At 46.6% G+C, this 16,803-nt stretch overlaps 9 protein-coding genes across 9 annotated transcripts; 4 read left to right on the top strand and 5 right to left on the bottom strand.

Moving 5' to 3' along the window:
• Positions 1-43: 43 nt before the first annotated feature.
• On the bottom strand, positions 44-1,527 carry TrAtP1_012395 (uncharacterized protein; the record flags this gene model as incomplete). Its single annotated transcript, XM_066115512.1, has 6 exons — positions 44-618; positions 675-760; positions 817-871; positions 927-1,116; positions 1,203-1,363; positions 1,455-1,527. 6 exons carry the CDS (start codon positions 1,525-1,527, stop codon positions 44-46), a joined length of 1,140 nt encoding a protein of 379 aa, XP_065971611.1.
• An 888-nt stretch (positions 1,528-2,415) lies between these two features.
• Positions 2,416-3,836, top strand: TrAtP1_012394 (uncharacterized protein; the record flags this gene model as incomplete). The annotated part of the gene is made up of 3 exons (XM_014090218.2): positions 2,416-2,877; positions 2,931-3,065; positions 3,168-3,836. 3 exons carry the CDS (start codon positions 2,416-2,418, stop codon positions 3,834-3,836), a joined length of 1,266 nt encoding a protein of 421 aa, XP_013945693.2.
• Positions 3,837-4,026: 190 nt separating this feature from the next.
• Positions 4,027-4,413, bottom strand: TrAtP1_012393 (uncharacterized protein; the record flags this gene model as incomplete). The annotated part of the gene is made up of 1 exon (XM_014090219.1): positions 4,027-4,413. One exon carries the CDS (start codon positions 4,411-4,413, stop codon positions 4,027-4,029), a length of 387 nt encoding a protein of 128 aa, XP_013945694.1.
• A 929-nt stretch (positions 4,414-5,342) lies between these two features.
• TrAtP1_012392 (uncharacterized protein) lies at positions 5,343-6,822 on the bottom strand. Its single transcript, XM_014090220.2, has one exon. The coding sequence runs from the start codon at positions 6,685-6,687 to the stop codon at positions 5,515-5,517; it is 1,173 nt and encodes a 390-aa protein (XP_013945695.1). The 5' UTR covers positions 6,688-6,822; the 3' UTR covers positions 5,343-5,514.
• A 410-nt stretch (positions 6,823-7,232) lies between these two features.
• TrAtP1_012391 (uncharacterized protein) lies at positions 7,233-8,120 on the bottom strand (the record flags this gene model as incomplete). Its single annotated transcript, XM_014090221.2, has 2 exons — positions 7,233-7,577; positions 7,659-8,120. 2 exons carry the CDS (start codon positions 8,118-8,120, stop codon positions 7,233-7,235), a joined length of 807 nt encoding a protein of 268 aa, XP_013945696.2.
• A 965-nt stretch (positions 8,121-9,085) lies between these two features.
• TrAtP1_012390 (uncharacterized protein) lies at positions 9,086-9,820 on the top strand (the record flags this gene model as incomplete). Its single annotated transcript, XM_014090222.1, has 1 exon — positions 9,086-9,820. One exon carries the CDS (start codon positions 9,086-9,088, stop codon positions 9,818-9,820), a length of 735 nt encoding a protein of 244 aa, XP_013945697.1.
• Positions 9,821-10,531: 711 nt separating this feature from the next.
• Positions 10,532-11,671, top strand: TrAtP1_012389 (uncharacterized protein). Its single transcript, XM_014090223.2, has 2 exons — positions 10,532-11,126; positions 11,180-11,671. The coding sequence occupies exons 1-2, from the start codon at positions 10,692-10,694 to the stop codon at positions 11,468-11,470; spliced, it is 726 nt and encodes a 241-aa protein (XP_013945698.2). The 5' UTR covers positions 10,532-10,691; the 3' UTR covers positions 11,471-11,671.
• Positions 11,672-12,426: 755 nt separating this feature from the next.
• Positions 12,427-13,281, top strand: TrAtP1_012388 (uncharacterized protein; the record flags this gene model as incomplete). Its single annotated transcript, XM_014090224.1, has 1 exon — positions 12,427-13,281. The coding sequence occupies one exon, from the start codon at positions 12,427-12,429 to the stop codon at positions 13,279-13,281; it is 855 nt and encodes a 284-aa protein (XP_013945699.1).
• A 167-nt stretch (positions 13,282-13,448) lies between these two features.
• Positions 13,449-15,800, bottom strand: TrAtP1_012387 (uncharacterized protein; the record flags this gene model as incomplete). Its single annotated transcript, XM_066115511.1, has 3 exons — positions 13,449-14,153; positions 14,247-14,607; positions 14,677-15,800. 3 exons carry the CDS (start codon positions 15,798-15,800, stop codon positions 13,449-13,451), a joined length of 2,190 nt encoding a protein of 729 aa, XP_065971610.1.
• Positions 15,801-16,803: the final 1,003 nt, after the last annotated feature.

Raw genomic sequence — 16,803 nt, 5'->3', positions numbered from 1 at the left:
AATGAATTATAAATAGTATAATCAGTGGACAGTAGGAAATATTTTACAAACTACCGGCAGCACCGTCTTCACTCCATTTCAAAATTGGAGCCATATTGTGTACCCTCTCCCACAAATCGCCCTTTTCTGCTTCTTTCCGAAACCACTCTTCCGCGGACTTGATCCTATTGGGGTGAATCTCGTCAAGAAGCTTGTAATTTCTGGTAATGACACTCTTGTTCCCTTGGCTTTCTCTCCAGATGTGCCAGAAGCCCGTAAAGTTGCGTTCAAAAGTCATGACGCTTGGATCTGTGGGGTTAGCATTATATGAAGATGGCCTTTGAGTAGAAAATTGGAGGCCAAATCTGAGTTTTGTCCAAAGACTCATGTTGGGGATCCTCATTACCGATCCCATTGCGCCAAGCGACCCGAAGTTCTCGAAATACGTCGAAAAAGGTACGTCGAGGTACTGCGCTGGTCTTCCAGTCACTTTTGTATAGGCAGCAGCCAACTCGTTGTATGAGATGTGAGAAATGGCTACTTCGAGGTCAAGGCCATTGGCACGGTCTGGATTATCGAATAACCACCGAGCGTAGATGCCACAATCCGAGAGGGCTACGTGAGCAACCTCGCCGAGTCCTGTTCGTTTTTTTCTTAGAAACAAAGGGACGTCTATTTTATATCATACTACTTACCTAAAGGAACTGACCATGTTACAACGCCATCGATGACTCTCGGTGTCATGATTGTAAGAGGTGCAAGAACCATGTCAATGTACGGGCTGCAGTCGGCTCACGTTAGAATAGATTGACACTTGATAATGGTGTACTAACATACCCGGTTGTAAAAAGAGCAACACCCATCTTTGGAGTCACATGCTGCAGGATCCATTCTTAGAAAATTGGTTAGCACGAAGTTGGCCTCCTTGATCTGTGCCGTCAACTCACCTCCAACTCTGCCCTTGCCATCGTAGTGTCCACAACGAAACTTGGGATCCCAGTTGGCCTTTTTCAAAGTATAATCAAGATTTCCCCAGACATAGAATTTTATACCAGCATCTAGGGCTATTTCGTAAGCACGTATGCCCCAGAAGATTTCTGCCTTTTCGCCGCAGTTGAAGCCGTCAATGTTAACGTACTATTGGTGGCATGTCAGAGTCTCAAGAGGTTGTAATCAAGATGAGTAGGCCTTTAAGAAGGAGATAAATTATGCAGTAAGCTTACAGCACCATCGCAGCCCTTAAATCCATTCGTAAGATCAACTTCGTTGGCAAATGAGCCTTTGAATAGCTCCACACCAGGCAACGCAGCGAGTTCCTTGGCTCGTCGACTCTCTGGGTCTCGAGTCATGACCCTTACTGTGTACTTTTCATCTTTAACAAGCTCTATGTAATGGTTCACTCTCAATCAGCAAACAGGTTCATTCATTCATATGCATCGAATAGATGCCTAGTTGCACGTCAACTATCTACTAACCCTGGATAATCGGGACGCCTTGGGCACCCGTCCCACCGATGATGAAAATCTTTTTTGTTTGGTATCTCGACATTTTATAGTTCTTGCTTCTGATGTATAGAGGGCGTGATAATTATAAAGAAGGATTCTCGAACTCTATGAACAGAAGGTGACGATCTATATATAGCTTATACTGGGTAACCCTGGATAAAGTTCTTAATAATTCCAGGCTGACAAATTGGACTCGAAATTCTATTCCAAGCAGAGCTACTTGTAAGTATGTAAATATTTGCAAAGGAGATCAGTTGACCAACTACGCTGCACTTCTTACGTTGTAACGCCTACAATCATGGAAAAGCAACATCATGCCCCGAAACTAAAAACAGGGCTAGCGAGGTCGCATTTGAGCTATACTCATTCAAGGCAGCAGACTGCCGTTTTGAGATGGTATTCCCCGCCTATATTGCCAGGTCTTGACCCAGTATCTGGCAGGCAATATACTGTATATGTGATTATTCATCGGCAGATTAGTAGCCATCTTTCGCCCATAGCTGGTAACTTGCTCACTAATCTCTGGTAATGTCTTGAATACAATCAAGTTTGTGTATATCAGGAAGGGTTTCCATATTTCTGATCGCACAAATGGTACTTGCTTGCAATCTCTTAACCTTGATCAAACCCATCATTCCCAATAGCAGCTTCAGAGGCTCGAGCCAGATGGAAGGAACTATTGACAATACAATACATGCTTTTATTCCATATCGTGGAACAAACCAGCCCGATGATTCAAGCCATCGTGCGCTGATCCGACAGAGAGCCATGCGAAATGTAGCAGAAACGAAGAAGAAAAGGGCAACTAAAAGTAAATTTAACTCAGAATCGTATCTCCTAGCCATCGATCTTCTTCATGTCTAATTCTGTTACAGCGCAAAATGATACTAAGCCAAGCAATTGGCCTCAGAAGCGTAGGCCGCGGCCACGAATGTCGAGGACTGAGCACCATCAGATGATTCAGCAGCAACGGCTCCCAATACAGCCGCCATTCTCGTCCCCTTACTCTAATCTGCTTGTAACCGAGTACTTCTCCATACTAGACTTGGCACCTTTCACTGGGCTGCGTCTAGGAGCCACTACACTCTCCTTCTTCACCAAAGACCCTTCAAACATCATTCGAGCATTGTCTTCGTCCGTTCCAGGGAGCCAAAAGTTCTTATCATTTATCTTCCCACGATACGGTCAGGCTCTTACTTTAAGCCTCGCTGTGGACTGTATTGTGGTGAAGGTTCAACAAATGATAATGGATGTTGGGAGCACCTTTGCTCACAATATTGTGTTGCGCCAGCATACCAGAGTTCTTGAGTGCATCCAGCAAGACTTGAACGACAGGAGCCAGTGGATGAGCTCTGAGACATTGTGTGCAATACAGTTGCTAGGGTTATTTGATGTACGTAATGTTATAACTTTAGCTGTTGTGCGTAATCGCTAACTTCTTTATAGCTGATCAATAATGCCAGCCTTCAGTCGTGGTTGTGCCACGTCGCGGGTGCTTCAAGGCTGATTGAACAGCGTGGTGCTCGGAATTTTAAATCCGACTTTGATCTGGCCATTCTCACAGCACAGATTGGCCCTATAGTAAGCATTCATTTCAAGTGCCTGTATTTAATCCTCAAATGGGGCAGAGTCGGACAGATTGATGTTGTTACATATGGTCACTGAACAGGCTACCATCTTTAGATTACGGAAGCGATTCTTGACAACAGACATTGCTTTCTTACAGACGAATCTTGGAAGACGGTCATTTGCGAGTCTATTCTCAGCGATGAGTATTTCTATAATTACCGAGATATCGTAACTTGCTTATGGACGCATCTTGTCTGGGGTCCAAACCATTTCAAATTGGCGACTGATATGATCTCAGCAATGGAGGCTCCAACACCCCAAGAGTACACTGCTCTCATTAAGGATATGATAAGCCACAATGAGAGCTTGCTATGTTTGACGGATCTTTTACAACAACGGCTTGCTGCTGCGGACAACAGAAGCGAGATTGTGCCTGGCTCCAAAGGATCGCAAGTAAATCCGTTAGAGATTGAGGGAACTTTGATCATATGCCGTCTAATGAAGTTGCGACTTCTGTTCGCCTTGGACCCAGCCCGATTTTCTGCCATGGAAGCCGAGAGCCAGAATTTGGCTAGTCAAGTCATGTACTTTGACGAACAATTAGGTCAAGAAAAAGAAGGCAGGATAATGGGGGGATTGTTCATGTCACAAACAACGTGGATAGCGAGGGCCACTATAGAAACGTATGATGTGTGGAAAACTGAGGTGGGGAGTGAAGGGATGATTGCGAAATGGAAGTTTGAGGCGTGGTGTTGTGCTATGGGAAGAAGAATCAATGTCTAGTTTGATCGTTCATTGAAAGTAAATAGCAGTAGTCATTGTTGATTCGTGCTATCTGATAATGCTGCTCCATACATATTGGAGTCATTTTTGATCTGGCACTGCTTGACCATCTACAGACTGCTTGACCATCTACAGAATTTTATTTACCCACTCCTCTTATCGCTTATTGGATTCGCGTCTTTACATACATCTATTTCTCGTTGCAGATGACATTCGCCCCAATGCAAATCCATTTTCCATTCTGGCGCTGGTATTCATCCGTGTATCTTCCGTAGCACACCTTGCCCTCCAGATTGCGGAAGCTCATTCTCGCCCTGACAAGCGCAACGTTGCCGTCACCAAAGATGCCAATGTTGACATCGTGGCTCTTCAGCTCGGTGAACGGCCGAGGCTTTGAGATCATGTCGAGAAATTCCTCTCGGTTGTAGATTTTTGCGTCTTGAAGGCTTGCTGTGAAGCCTGGGTCGAGGAATGTTTCATAAGTTGCAACATCGGAAGTTTGGTCGCTGTTGAGGTATTTCAGGTTTAGCTGCTCGAGCTCTTCAATATCCTTTTGTCGCTGCTGTTGAGCTGCCATTTTGTTCTCTTGCTCTTGTATTCTGTACAAGTGCGTGTAATGAGAATGTTTAATACAAAGTGTGGCTGCGTTTGGCTGTGGATATTGAGCGTTGAAGATGCTGAGTCGGTAATTAATTCAGTTAATCGCCGTGGCTATCTTATACCTAATTTGAGGCACCGTAAATGGCCGAATCTGCCAAAGATCTACGCGTTTGTAATCGGTGAATGAACAGACGGTGAATGTATCGCATTTGGCTGCCTGTCAATGCAAAGCGTAATGCTGCAAGATGGAGTTACTTTTCACGCAATCTCGCGGACCAGTCGGCTCAAGTAAGTGAATGCACTCGCCAGCTTTTTAATATCATCGTGAATACCGCAATTGGATCTTCTCACTCAAGATAGATGTGGCGTCCACCTCGCATCGTACTGAGATCCATCCCTGGCCCTTGTTTCATCTTAACCGTAGCGGGTAACTTGATGAGGAAACAATGTCGCGGTAGGGCGAGCTGTCATTTGCAGTGGGCACTCTAGCTTTGTGTTGCTACTGAATTGGCCAATCCCACGCCGGATTCTAGCATTGGTTTATGCCCCCCGGACTGAATGGACAAATGCGGGATGCAGCTTTAATAACCTGGAATGTATTACCCTTTGTATCTGCCGCGTTAAAGAGTCTACTGTTGGCCGACAAATTAGTCCGTAAACTCATACAGGGTTGCGTTGAGATGCAATGGATTCGGAATCAAAGTTTCACTCTCAGAAACATGAGCGAAGAATACTTTTTCCTTCTTTTCAACTCAGAGCAGTCGGTTGGTAGATTGACAGTAGGTCGCATATAAACCGCAGCAGCCCCTTCATTCTGGTGGGCCAACTATGGCCACTAAGATTGGCATGTTCCGTATAGTGGAAATTCTTCAACATAGCCTCCCACTATCACTCAGATAAGCAGATGTGTAGGCTTGTCGTGATATAGTAGATAGAGGCTATATCCTGGTCTGTCAATAACGCTACTCTATGTACACCTGCTGAAGAGATAGAAACAAGAGAGGCTTTTGAGCCCTTTCATACTGCGCTGTCTAATTGATACACGTCAATAGTATGAGTGACATCTTTATCCCTTTGCTCAATAAAATACATCTCCTTTCATCAACACCCGCGCCGTCCGTAGCAGCTTCGCCTCTTCAATCTTGCCATTCCTCACTGCCGTACCCACGTCCACCACGCCGCTCGGATGCCCAATCCTGATAACATCCTTCTTCTCGCCGCCTATGAGCTCTGCAGCAATTGTCCCGCTGAGCTGAGATGCTGCGCCTAGGCACAGCGATAATGTCAGGGGAGCGGCCTTGTGCGCCTGGCCCATGGACATGGCGAGGCACTGGATGTCGATCTGGGAAGTCTTCCTGGCGCTCGGGGGCAGCAGCATGACGACCTTGGGAACACTCTCGATTTTGGGATCGAGGCCCATTGCCAAGGCACCGGCTCGACGGATCTCTTCGAGGCGTGTTTTGAGGGTGATATCTACCTCGACTATGGCGGGAGTGAGATTTGCAGCTGTTGCATCGTCGAGGCCTAGACTTGATGTTGTGACGAAGACTCCGGGGTTACTGACGTCCACCAGCGACACCTGGACGGTGCTTCCGTCTGCAAGCGTTAATTCATCGATGGGATTTCCCGTGGGCAAGGCCCTTCCTGTCTTTGCGCCCGCGGGATCCAAGAAGCTGAGCGTGATGGGGGATTGCGTCCCAGGGACACCGTCCATAGCATAGTTCCCCTGCGGATTGTACATGAGAGGGTCCCCTTCAAGCTTGAAGTGAGAAACGACGATCTTGGACGTATTTGTATTGAGAATCCGCATAGTTGCCCAACGGGAGTGAGTGGCTTCATCGTAGGATACGAGAGAGGGAATACGAGACGGCGGCACGATGCCCATGTCCCAGGCGGCCGGGCCGACGATGGCTGACATGTTGCCGCATGTGCCGGCGAGATCCAGAGAGCCGTCCCGGATGCCGACCTGGACAAACGTGAACTCGGCGTCAACGTTCGGCCCCACCCCGGAGCCATGGCCGGACGTTGAGCCGGAGCCAGACGGCGGAGGTCCGATGACGACGACTTTGGACGTGGAGGAGATGCCGGAGCCCATGCCGTTGAGCTGGCGGCCGTAGATGGGATCAGGGGAGCCCATTGCGGGAGCGAGAATGGGCTGCCATTGGCTGTGGATGGGAGGGAGAGAGGCGCGGTTGAAGAGGAGGCCGGTGGAGGTGCCGCTGCGGACGAACCAGGCAGGGAGACGGCGCATTTTTAGTTAGTGACGACGTTGGAAGGGTAATGAATATTCTTTTGACACTTTTGTATAATTGGGAGAAGATGATGGGTATTGGATCGTGAAGAGCAAAGGCGCGTGGGGTGGTATGATGATGAATGTAACATGGTGGTGTAAAATCTGGGTCTAGTAGATCCAAGACAGCCGAGGAAGACGGGCCGCTATAAAATATGGAGATTGTCGTGTGTAGATTACATGGGCACATGTATACCGAAACAAGCAAACTTGTGGACTAGAAATGTACGTTTAATTTCTGCAATGTCGAAAAAGTTAATATACAAATCTCTTTTGGACAAATCTCATTGTTTTCATAAATGGTTTGCGCATCTTTATTGTCGTTTATTCGTTGCTTTTTGTCTTATCCTCTGTTAATACTAGAGGCACATATAGCCTGATTCATCCTTTAACAATCTAGGCCGGCATCAACCATTTTCATTCGGACTTTGAAGCTCTCATCATTCTTGGAAGGAAAAAAAAGAGGAAAAAAAAAAAGAGAGAGAGAAATAGTCATCATATCGTCATTACCAAGCCAACTTTTCGCTCATGCCATTAGAGCAGGCTTCCCCCTCTCCCTGCTCCTTGGTCCAGTCGTATACACCACCCCGTTCCTGGAAAGCATCCTCGTCCCACTTGATCTCCCGCATAGCCGCCTCCACCCCGACATCTAGAATGGACTTTGTGAGCTTATTGCCGTCTTTATCGATGAACCGCATGTACTCATCTACTAGCAGATACGACGATGCCATGAGTCTGTTGGGCTCTGCGACAAACGATTCGTGATGATTATGCTTGTTGCAGAAAACTTCAAACTGCTCGTCTGTAATGGTAAACTTCCGAGCGTCGCGTAGCGTCTTGTCCGAGTCATTCTGCCTCTTGTGTCAGCAGTCATGTTTGATCAGTGAGTATATATGGCGAAATGCGAGGGAAGAAGAAACGACCCAATTTACCTCTCCTTCCACGATCAATACCTGAAAGACTTTCCATCTGAAAGGATTCAGAATGTCAATGTGCTCATTCATATCCTCTTCATAGTTGAGGCGAGTGACCACGGTATTCAGCTTGAACTTTATCTCGCTCTCGCGACACCACTCCGCAATACGATATAGAATCTCAACTTGGTTTCCTGTGCCGCGGCCAATTTGGATGTTCGTATCCTCATCAAAAGAGTCGCATGAGCATGCTAAAATGTCAAGGTTTTTGGCGTGCTGGCGAACCCAGTCCTCTCTAACAAGGCTTCCGTTGGTGATGATGGATACAGACTCCAAGTGCAGGTCTTCTTTACAGTAGTTGACCAGCTCGCCGAGGAATTTTGGATAGAGGAAGGGCTCTCCACCTGCAAAATTAATCTTCTTCATGCCAGCCTTTTGCAATAGCTCAAGACCTCGCTTTGCGCGAGATATGTCCTCCATGTGCGAAGTCTTTGCTGTATGAAAGCAGAAGCCGCCTTTGTAAGTCAAGTTAGTAAATGTTCATCCGAAGCCACATAGAACTGTACGTAGAGCGCCGGGCATTGTCGCATAAGTCGATATCCTGTTCATGTTCATGGCACAAAGGCAATTTAGGACTTCCAAGACGTGGGTTTGCATGGCTTACATGACTTATTACATTGGCGTGTGAAGAAATAGTTCACAGAGACAGGAATTTGACCTTTTCTTTGCTGATGAAAGAGCGAGGCTCGTGCAAAGACAAAGGCCAGTCCAATGGCGACAAAGCTGACAAGTGTTAGAGCCAGCAGCATTGTTCCTTTGGAAAGCCTTTATGTATGAACGACGTCAATGGTGATGGGTAGGATTAGGATTCAAGAAGACAATTGAAAACAATCATTTGACCCGTTAGAAACGCATGTAGAAAGGATACCGCGCAATGGAGGAAACAGGCCTTCTGTTAAAGAACACGCATATTGTGCGGGGTCAGCATTCATGACGCTTTGAAGACAAACAACTCGGCTTCTGTGCGTGGTCAGCTGTTCAGCGTCTGCAGCTGGTGGTTGCACCAAAATAACACCAAGACAAAAGATACGTGTAACTTCAGACCCGAGAGTTCAATGCCAAACATCTTCATGAATGGATTGAACAGTCAAAGGCAGTCATGTTTCAGATCAAATAATATGCTGGAGCAGATATTGATTCTGCCCAGGAGAGGCTTATAAAAGGCTGAGCCAGGACCTATACAGTTGAGAGTTTTTAGATACCATCAAACTTTCTGAAACAAAAACTGCTTTAAACAACATCTACCATTAAGCGATACTTTGACGCAAGAGCTGCCCTCAAACTTGCGAGACGTGAAGATCTTGCTGTTAAACGTGTCGTCAGCCTACGCTAACCACGCTCATCGTCCACATATTGTGCAACCCTACCTGCTAACTTAAGATACAATGGCCGACCCTAATATCGCCCAGCCTTATTTTCATCTCTGCCCCAACCTCAACATCCCCCCGCCACCCAATGGCCAACTCAAGCTGGGCACAATCTTGCGAGACGTCACTATTGGCAACGTCATACTCCCTCTTGACGCCGGCAAAGCTATTGAGGCTCCCGATTCGCAGCTAAGGCCGCTCCAAGAAGCTTCCAAGATTGGTGGCTTTATTCGGAGCCTGGAGGAACTCGGCGAAGGCAATCTGTGGGAAGCGATTGCTGACACTGAGATGCTTTCCAATTTCTCCCACCCGAACTGTCATGTGAATAGACACAAAATCCTATCAGTTGAGAAGCTACTTGTTCGGTACTTTGTTCCGACGCCTGAGTACATTGACAGGGCTCTCGAAATCGAGGGTGTAGCCCAATATATCGAGACCACGAACCATAAGAGGCCTGTATACATGATCACTGGACTGATCTGGACCGAAGGAGCTACTAAGCTTGTGAACAGGTATGGTAAAGACGGTTTCGACAGAGACTCTTCAAGCCCATTCATCCTTGGGATCCGAGTTCGAAAGATATGGTGGCGTAAAAATGGCACGCGATACGAATCTGAAGACGAACTTGAAGCTATATTCGACCCCTCCCGCGCCAAGGAAGAGAAGAATGAGAGCGAGACGAAAGAGGAAGAAAGCGAGAGTCAGAGAAGGGAGTACGGCCGCAAGCACCTCAAGGTTTGGTGGTTGCAATGACCTCAAGGTTGACGTTTACTTGCCTGGTGGCATGGAAAAGGCAGCTAAGTAAGGGCCATTATCCAATGGATTACGCATTTGAGATTAGTCTCTAATATCAGCTAAACGTTTGTTACACCATGGGGGATACAGTAGTGTTATTTTCAGTAGATCAGACTAGGATACAGTTTATGAACGAAATCGATTCTTTTTTTCACTTGTAATCTAGGATTCACTGCCTGCCCTTTTTAGTTTCGTGGACTTTCCTAATTAGGGAACATGCCTTTGCTACTTACTTTTTCTACCTTGTGCTTTGACTTTTTTTTTTATCACAGGACCTGTAAAGGCCTGTAAGGCAAGAAGCCTTGTAAGCTGTTGTAAAGGGAATACGAGCATAGGTTGCTAGTATTGCTGATCTTTTTCCTTCTGTTACAATTACAGTATACTACAAAGTGTAGCAACCTATGGGTCTTGCGGAGGTCATGGGTTTAAATCTAGCACGAGTCCCAGCGTAAACCCCGCTGAACCTCCGACGTTGGGCTTACAGGGAGTGCCCCTGGATTGTCAATAAGCCCGCTAGTACAAGGTTCCATTGGCACCAGGGGTGACCCCTGTGTTCATTTGGAAAGACTTTTTTCCGATTGTGTGGGCTTGCTCATTGGTGTATAATCATTGGTGTATAAATTAGAACTTGCCGGAGCCTTTTCGGTGGTCCCCGCGTAAGCGTGGAACGTCGTAGGGGGGAAAGGCTGGAATCAATTCTCCTGTACAAGCTCAATCCGTTGCTACTATAAGTGTATAAAGGTGAATGCCGCCTTCGTGAAAGAGCGGTATCTACAAGTATCTCATCAAACCAACTATTGCTCGGTTCAACCTTCGTTCCACTGTCATAATGCTCGTCCCAAAGTCTATGGCCATTGTTGCCACTACCCTTTTTTTCCCAGCTGCTTCCGCCTTGAACGCATCCTGTGCTCCCGGTGGCAATTTTGACCTTAGCAGATTTGTTCTTCAGTTGCCAAGCGGCAGCACTAACAACCCAGATCAAATCCCTGCCTCACGCCTCGAGGGCTGCGGTGGCTACCAAGATCCTGGCCACCATTACTTCTTCACCGAGTCTGGCGATGGTGCCATGGTCATGAAGGCTCCTGGAGGAGGAAATTGTGCTACCTTCCCAGGTGCACCGCGCTGCCGCTCCGAATTTGGCGAGACTACTCCATGGAGCTCTAGTGCTGCAACCAACCGCCTGACGGCGAACCTCCTCGTCACCGGTGGTAGCAGCATCTGCATTGGCCAGGTGTTCCAGTCAAACTCTAACAACAAGCCTCTCGTAAGTCCTGTAAACAAACCACTATACATCAATTATATTACTAACAAAGTCAGGCTGAGGTTTACTATAATGGCAATGGCCAAATCACGGTCGGTGTTGAGTTTGTTGCAACCGGAGGCCAGGGCCAGGACTTGAACCAGATTGGCACTGTCTCTCCTGGCAGCCGATTTAACTATGAGTTGCGCTTTGAGAGTGGCACGCTCCAGTTCTCTCTCAACGGTGGAGCATTCAAGACCCTGAAGCAATACTTCACTACAGATAAGGCCTTTTTCAAGATGGGCAACTATAATCAAGGTGGTGACGACTCTGATATTCATGTCTTCGGCCTTACTGTTCAGCACTAGATATGTCCTGCCCGTTCAATAAAAGAACTAGAGCTCAACTGGGTGGGGAAAAAGCTGAGAGGGAAAGAAAACGAGCCTAAGCTCTCTATCTAATTTGAACTTCATAAATGACAAGCAATTACCATCTTCTCTTTATTCATTATAGCTCAAATTAACCATCTAATCACAATCATTGCTGATATCCCTCAGTCATAGTAACCCAAAGCCATTCAAAACATGAATACATCAACTGTCAACATGATGAGTGATCTGAGTTTTCTGAGCCTGGGCTACGTGTAGTCCAGCTAGCATCCTTATCAATCTCAGATCCTGGCCTTGTCTTGGACTCGTCATCTGGTTTCGAAATCTACATATTTGAATAAATCATATAGACGCATTGAATCATGAGGCCAAGAATAAGAAGCATCACGCGCACTGCTGAGAACATCACTGTGTGGGGTTAGTTCATCTTCTCTGAATGATATGTTCTAATATTTAGGGGCTATACCACATCAGCTCTTATTTATGAAGTATCTTTGATAGAGCCTAGTACGCATTCGATAGAGAGAACAGCAACAAGTCGTACAGCACCAGGGCTGAATACATATATATGAATGCGCTTAGCTCCTACTGGCCTTATAGAAGCTCAAATGTCCACTACATCTTCAGCTTGGCCAATAAAGAGTTGGGAGAGCAGCTTGTTTCACTGAATAAGTGAATCTAATAGGGCTTTACTAGCACCTCCGAGTATTTTGAGAATACGAGACGTTTGCGCTGCACTCTTTTGACATCTTTACATGTAGTGAGCAAGTTACCCCTCACATCCTTGTGCGACGTGATGAAGCTGCCACCAGCCCCTCTGGCCTCAATTCTCAGGTGCAGATATTGCGTCCCGACCGAGTCCTCCCTTGTATGCACAATTTGCAAATATCACGACTTGTTTATTTACCGACCCTGTTTAGTATTTCAAAGTCACAATGGCCACTTCTATTAGCCCCCAGCCTGCTTTTCATCTATGTCCGGACTTCAGCATCGCTCCGCCGCCCAACGGCCACCTACAGCTGGGCTCTATGCTGCGAGGTCTTGATTTTGACAGCATCTTTTCCCCCCTCGATTATGGAGACACTGCTGAGATTCCCAACTCTCAATTGTGGCCGCTTGACAAACCTGCTGAAAAAGACGGCTTTAGTCGCAGTCTGAGAGAGCTCCGAGTCATCGAAGGTAGCATTTGGGCCAAGATCTTCGGCGGCGATAGCATGGGCGCCATGTTCTCTTTCTTGCGTAACCGCGAGAACGACGAAACCTTGACAGTAAAGAAAATCTTTGTCCGATACTTCATTCCAACACCCGAATACATGAAGAACGCCCTCGAAATCGACAACGTGGCTTTTCACATTAACAATACGAAGCGCAAGAAGCCCGTATACATAATTACTGGACTGATGTGGACTGAAGGAGCCAAGCTCTCCAAGGTTCAGTCCAAGAAGAGCAAAGCCAGCGGCCAGGTCGCTGCGACTGATCCGCACTCGGGCACTACAGTCGGTGGGGGTGCAGCATTCGAGATTGACGACAATGTTTCTACGAGTTTTGACGGCTCGACGCCATTCATTCTCGGAATCCGAGTCCGCAAGATTTGGTGGGACAAGGACGGTACGAGACGGGGTGCTGAAGACATTGTCGGAGCAACGCTGGGAAACCCCAAGGCGAAGGATGAGGACGTTCTGGACGGGCTCAAGTTCGTTGACGATGAAGTCGACAATGCAGCGGGACAGATTACCATAGATGAGGGCCATACAGGCGAAGAAGACGCTGTGACTTGGATTCTGGTTTGACTTGTCCTTCAAGACGGTTGACCGTATTGGATCTAGAGTCAGATTCATCGTACAACTGGGTCCTGTCTCTAAATTTGTTGACTCTATTGAGTCCAATTATTGAATCAATGAGCTTGTTTCCGAAAACATTGATGATGCTCCGACATCCTATTAAACAATGATTTGATCTATAACAATGTATTGTTAATTGTGTCCCAGACCAATCGGCATTTAGTCTCATCTATCTCCCACCCATTCTCCCAGTGAAGCCACGGAGCCATGTAGTGCAGCCGGCCGCGGACATCCTCCTTACCCTTAGCTGTCGACATAAGCCGCAGAATCTTTTCCATCTCTTCATGCCTTTTGATTTTCCTTTTCGCTCGGCTGTTAATCTCTTTCACACGCGCTGCAAGGTCCAGCACTATCGCAGCGATACCAGCGGCGACGGGTGTTGCAAACGACGTGCCTGACTTGATCACCGTCTTGTATTTGTGAATCGTCGTTTTTCCATTTTTGATGACACACTCTCTCTCCATCAATTCTATACCCATTCCGAGAGTCATAAGGTTAAATCCATTTCCCAGCTCGGGATTAATGCCGCCGTCTTCGCCATTCCCTTCTGAAGCGTGAACGCAGATTACCCAGGGCTGATAACTTGCTGGGAATGCTCGTGGTTCATTCTTACCACTATTAGAGGCTGCTGCAAAGAAGATCCGAGATAAATTAGCCGAATTTCGAATCGCGATTTCAATGTCGTCGACGATCTGATTGAATCTTTCCATGGCTAGGCGTTCTTCATCTTTATTTCCATCGCCCCGAGCTTTTGGACGCATCAGTCCGAAAGACATGGAAATAATATCCACGTCCCACACGTTTGTCGCGTATTCAATAGCCTATTGTATACATTGATTTAGTATATATCGACGGAATCCTGCACCTCTATACCCAGCGTAGTTTTAACAGCTCTTGGTCATAGTATTACTTACTTTGGCTATGTTTTCAGCTTCATAGAGTCTCACAGTGTTTCGTTCGAACACTTTCCCAATATATATATCGGCTTCCGGAGCTACTTTATGTAGGAGGTAGGCGCAGTTCGTTCCATGTAAATCATTGTCATCGTCTTGTGCGTTAGATTTATCGCCAACCCAGCTGTAGCACCATTCAGGACTCATGCGCCCCTTTTCTTTAGCTTCTAAGATAGCTGAGTGATGAAAGTCGATGCCAGTATCAAGGACTGCTATGCGGATTCGCCGAGGCAAATCTACTTCTGATAATGTGCTATGCTCAGAGATATAGCGCGAGGATGAACTGTGGAATCTCTCCAGGAGTTGCCAGAATTCATTAGCCCTGTGAAATGAACAATAAGTTAGCTTTTGAAGGAAAATAACAAGCTGTATCTTATGCAGAGAGGCTTACGCTGAAGGGTTCGACGTCTGCTTTGTGTCGAATAGTTTGACGTGAGTTTGATCCGAAACATATGGAACCGATAAACTCATTTTCGTGGCCCCCTCCGTGATGATGGCAAGAGAATTGTTGCTTGTGGCGGAGTCTGAGCTGGATTTACTGAGGCCTTTTGAAACCAGATTGGCGTCGATCTTGAGAAGAATTTTATCAAAGATCACTTGCCACGCAATTTCAATCTCCTGACTTGGCATAGCACCTCTCAAGCGGACCTGATAATCTTTGTGGAAGTTCAAGCAACCCAGGGCAGCCTCCAGAAAGGGCAATGATTCCCGACTACCTTCTGAATCACATTTCATCTTCTGGTAGTATGAGCTGACTCCGCCCCGAAGTTCTTTCCATGGATCCATAAAAGCACTTTGAGAGCCTTCCGGTACCTTGATCGACCGAAGACAGTCTCCCCACGCAATTTGCATTAAAGCTTTCGCTAACAACATGAACTGGGGCATTGGTCTCAAATTCTCCTCATCTTCATCGATGGTATAACGAGAGTGCAATCCGGCAATCGAAAGCCGATTTCGAACGCTTGCGCTGTTATTTCCATGGATAGAGATAAACGGGGTGTAATCTTTGTCTATAGGCTTTAAGAAATGGATATTCTTTGGGTCCCATACGTCGAGATTGTGGCTGCAGTCGATAGACAACATCAAACCAAGAACGAGGCTGATTGCCAGCGTCTTACGCTGGTTTGTGTTAATGATGGTGCTGCTGTCGTCATCGATCCATAAGTCTATGCCGGGTTGCTTTGCGAAGTAGCCTCGTTCGATCAAAGACCAAAGGCTATCATCTTGACTCGGAACACTCTTGCCATATCTCCGCGCTCCGTTTAATCTTACGGGAACATGGAACCGTATGTCGGTGTGCTCTGCGTCATTGTAATCATCTGGAATGTAGAATTCTAGATCCATCTCATCATCGTAGGAATCACTCAGAGCTTTGTAAAGCGTTCGCTTTCTGAACGACCTGCTATGCTCCGGCCTGTCGTCTATCAGTGTGTGTCTCAAAATCTTAGATCGGAGATATTGAAGATGATTTACAGAAGAAATGACATTCTTGCAAGCTGCCATTTGTTTGAGCATATTGTGAAGAATAAATGAGTTGGCGAATTGCCTTTCATGTTTTGAGATTCGTCATTTGAGATATCTTCCCATCTCGGCAGCTGGAGTAGAACATTGTGCTCTGTAGGCTTGCTATCGGTGCAATATTCAACGTGGGACAGGATTGCGCGGTAAGCTATCGTTGTTTGCTGGCGAAACTTTTGGATCAAAGCAAACATTGGAAATGGCTGGATGGATACAGAAGCTTCCCTCGATTGAGTTTCAGTGCTGCCTGGTGGAGTTTTAGAAGGCTGCAGTCCATTGAAGTTGTAAATGCTGTGTTGCGAGGGTACGGAAGATTGCAGTCCATCAATAAAGTCGCTTCCTAGTAGGGGTTCAAAAGGCTGCGGTCCATTGGAGTTGCAAATGCTGTATTGTGGGAGTACAGAAGACTGCAGTCCATCAACAAAGTTTCTAAAGGAACGGAGACCATGTATCATTGTCTCAGCAGATGCTATCATTCGCTTCATAGTATTTATGTCAGGTAAACCCTGTCCTGGGACAATGGAGGCAATAAAAGCATCTGCAGTTACTGTATCCTCTGCGATGTTGAAGAGGAACTGAATTGGGGTAGGTCTAATAGATCCATTAGATTCCATAGATCTACAACGTGGAATGAGTTGCAGGGGAATAAGCGGAGACAAGCTAGCTGTACGAAGGTACTGCATGAGTTGCGTCAGTCGTGGGTAGTCTCCAGGCCGGCTGTTGTCGCCGGGCTCAAAAGGGGTCAAATAGCGGTTGACTCGTGCTTCAAGCAGAGAACATAGCTGCCGTAAATTAAACAAGATTTCAGCAGATAGAGACATCGACTTTGAACATGATGAGTCGTCTGAGCTCCCTGAGCTCTCTGGGCCCTCTGAATTCTCATACTCGTCATTTTTTTGGACATTGATATAATGTAATAAATCAGCCCGTGAATGGCAGAGTATTGTGCTAAGCAGCTGCTCAATTTTGTAGAGAGCGAATCGGAGATTTAACGCTGTTC

The sequence above is a fragment of the Trichoderma atroviride genome, chromosome 7 (genome assembly GCF_020647795.1).
Source record: "Trichoderma atroviride chromosome 7, complete sequence".
In the NCBI taxonomy this organism is placed as follows: domain Eukaryota; kingdom Fungi; phylum Ascomycota; class Sordariomycetes; order Hypocreales; family Hypocreaceae; genus Trichoderma; species Trichoderma atroviride.
Note: the sequence above shows the minus strand (reverse complement) of the source record. Positions and strands in the feature narration are given on the sequence as shown.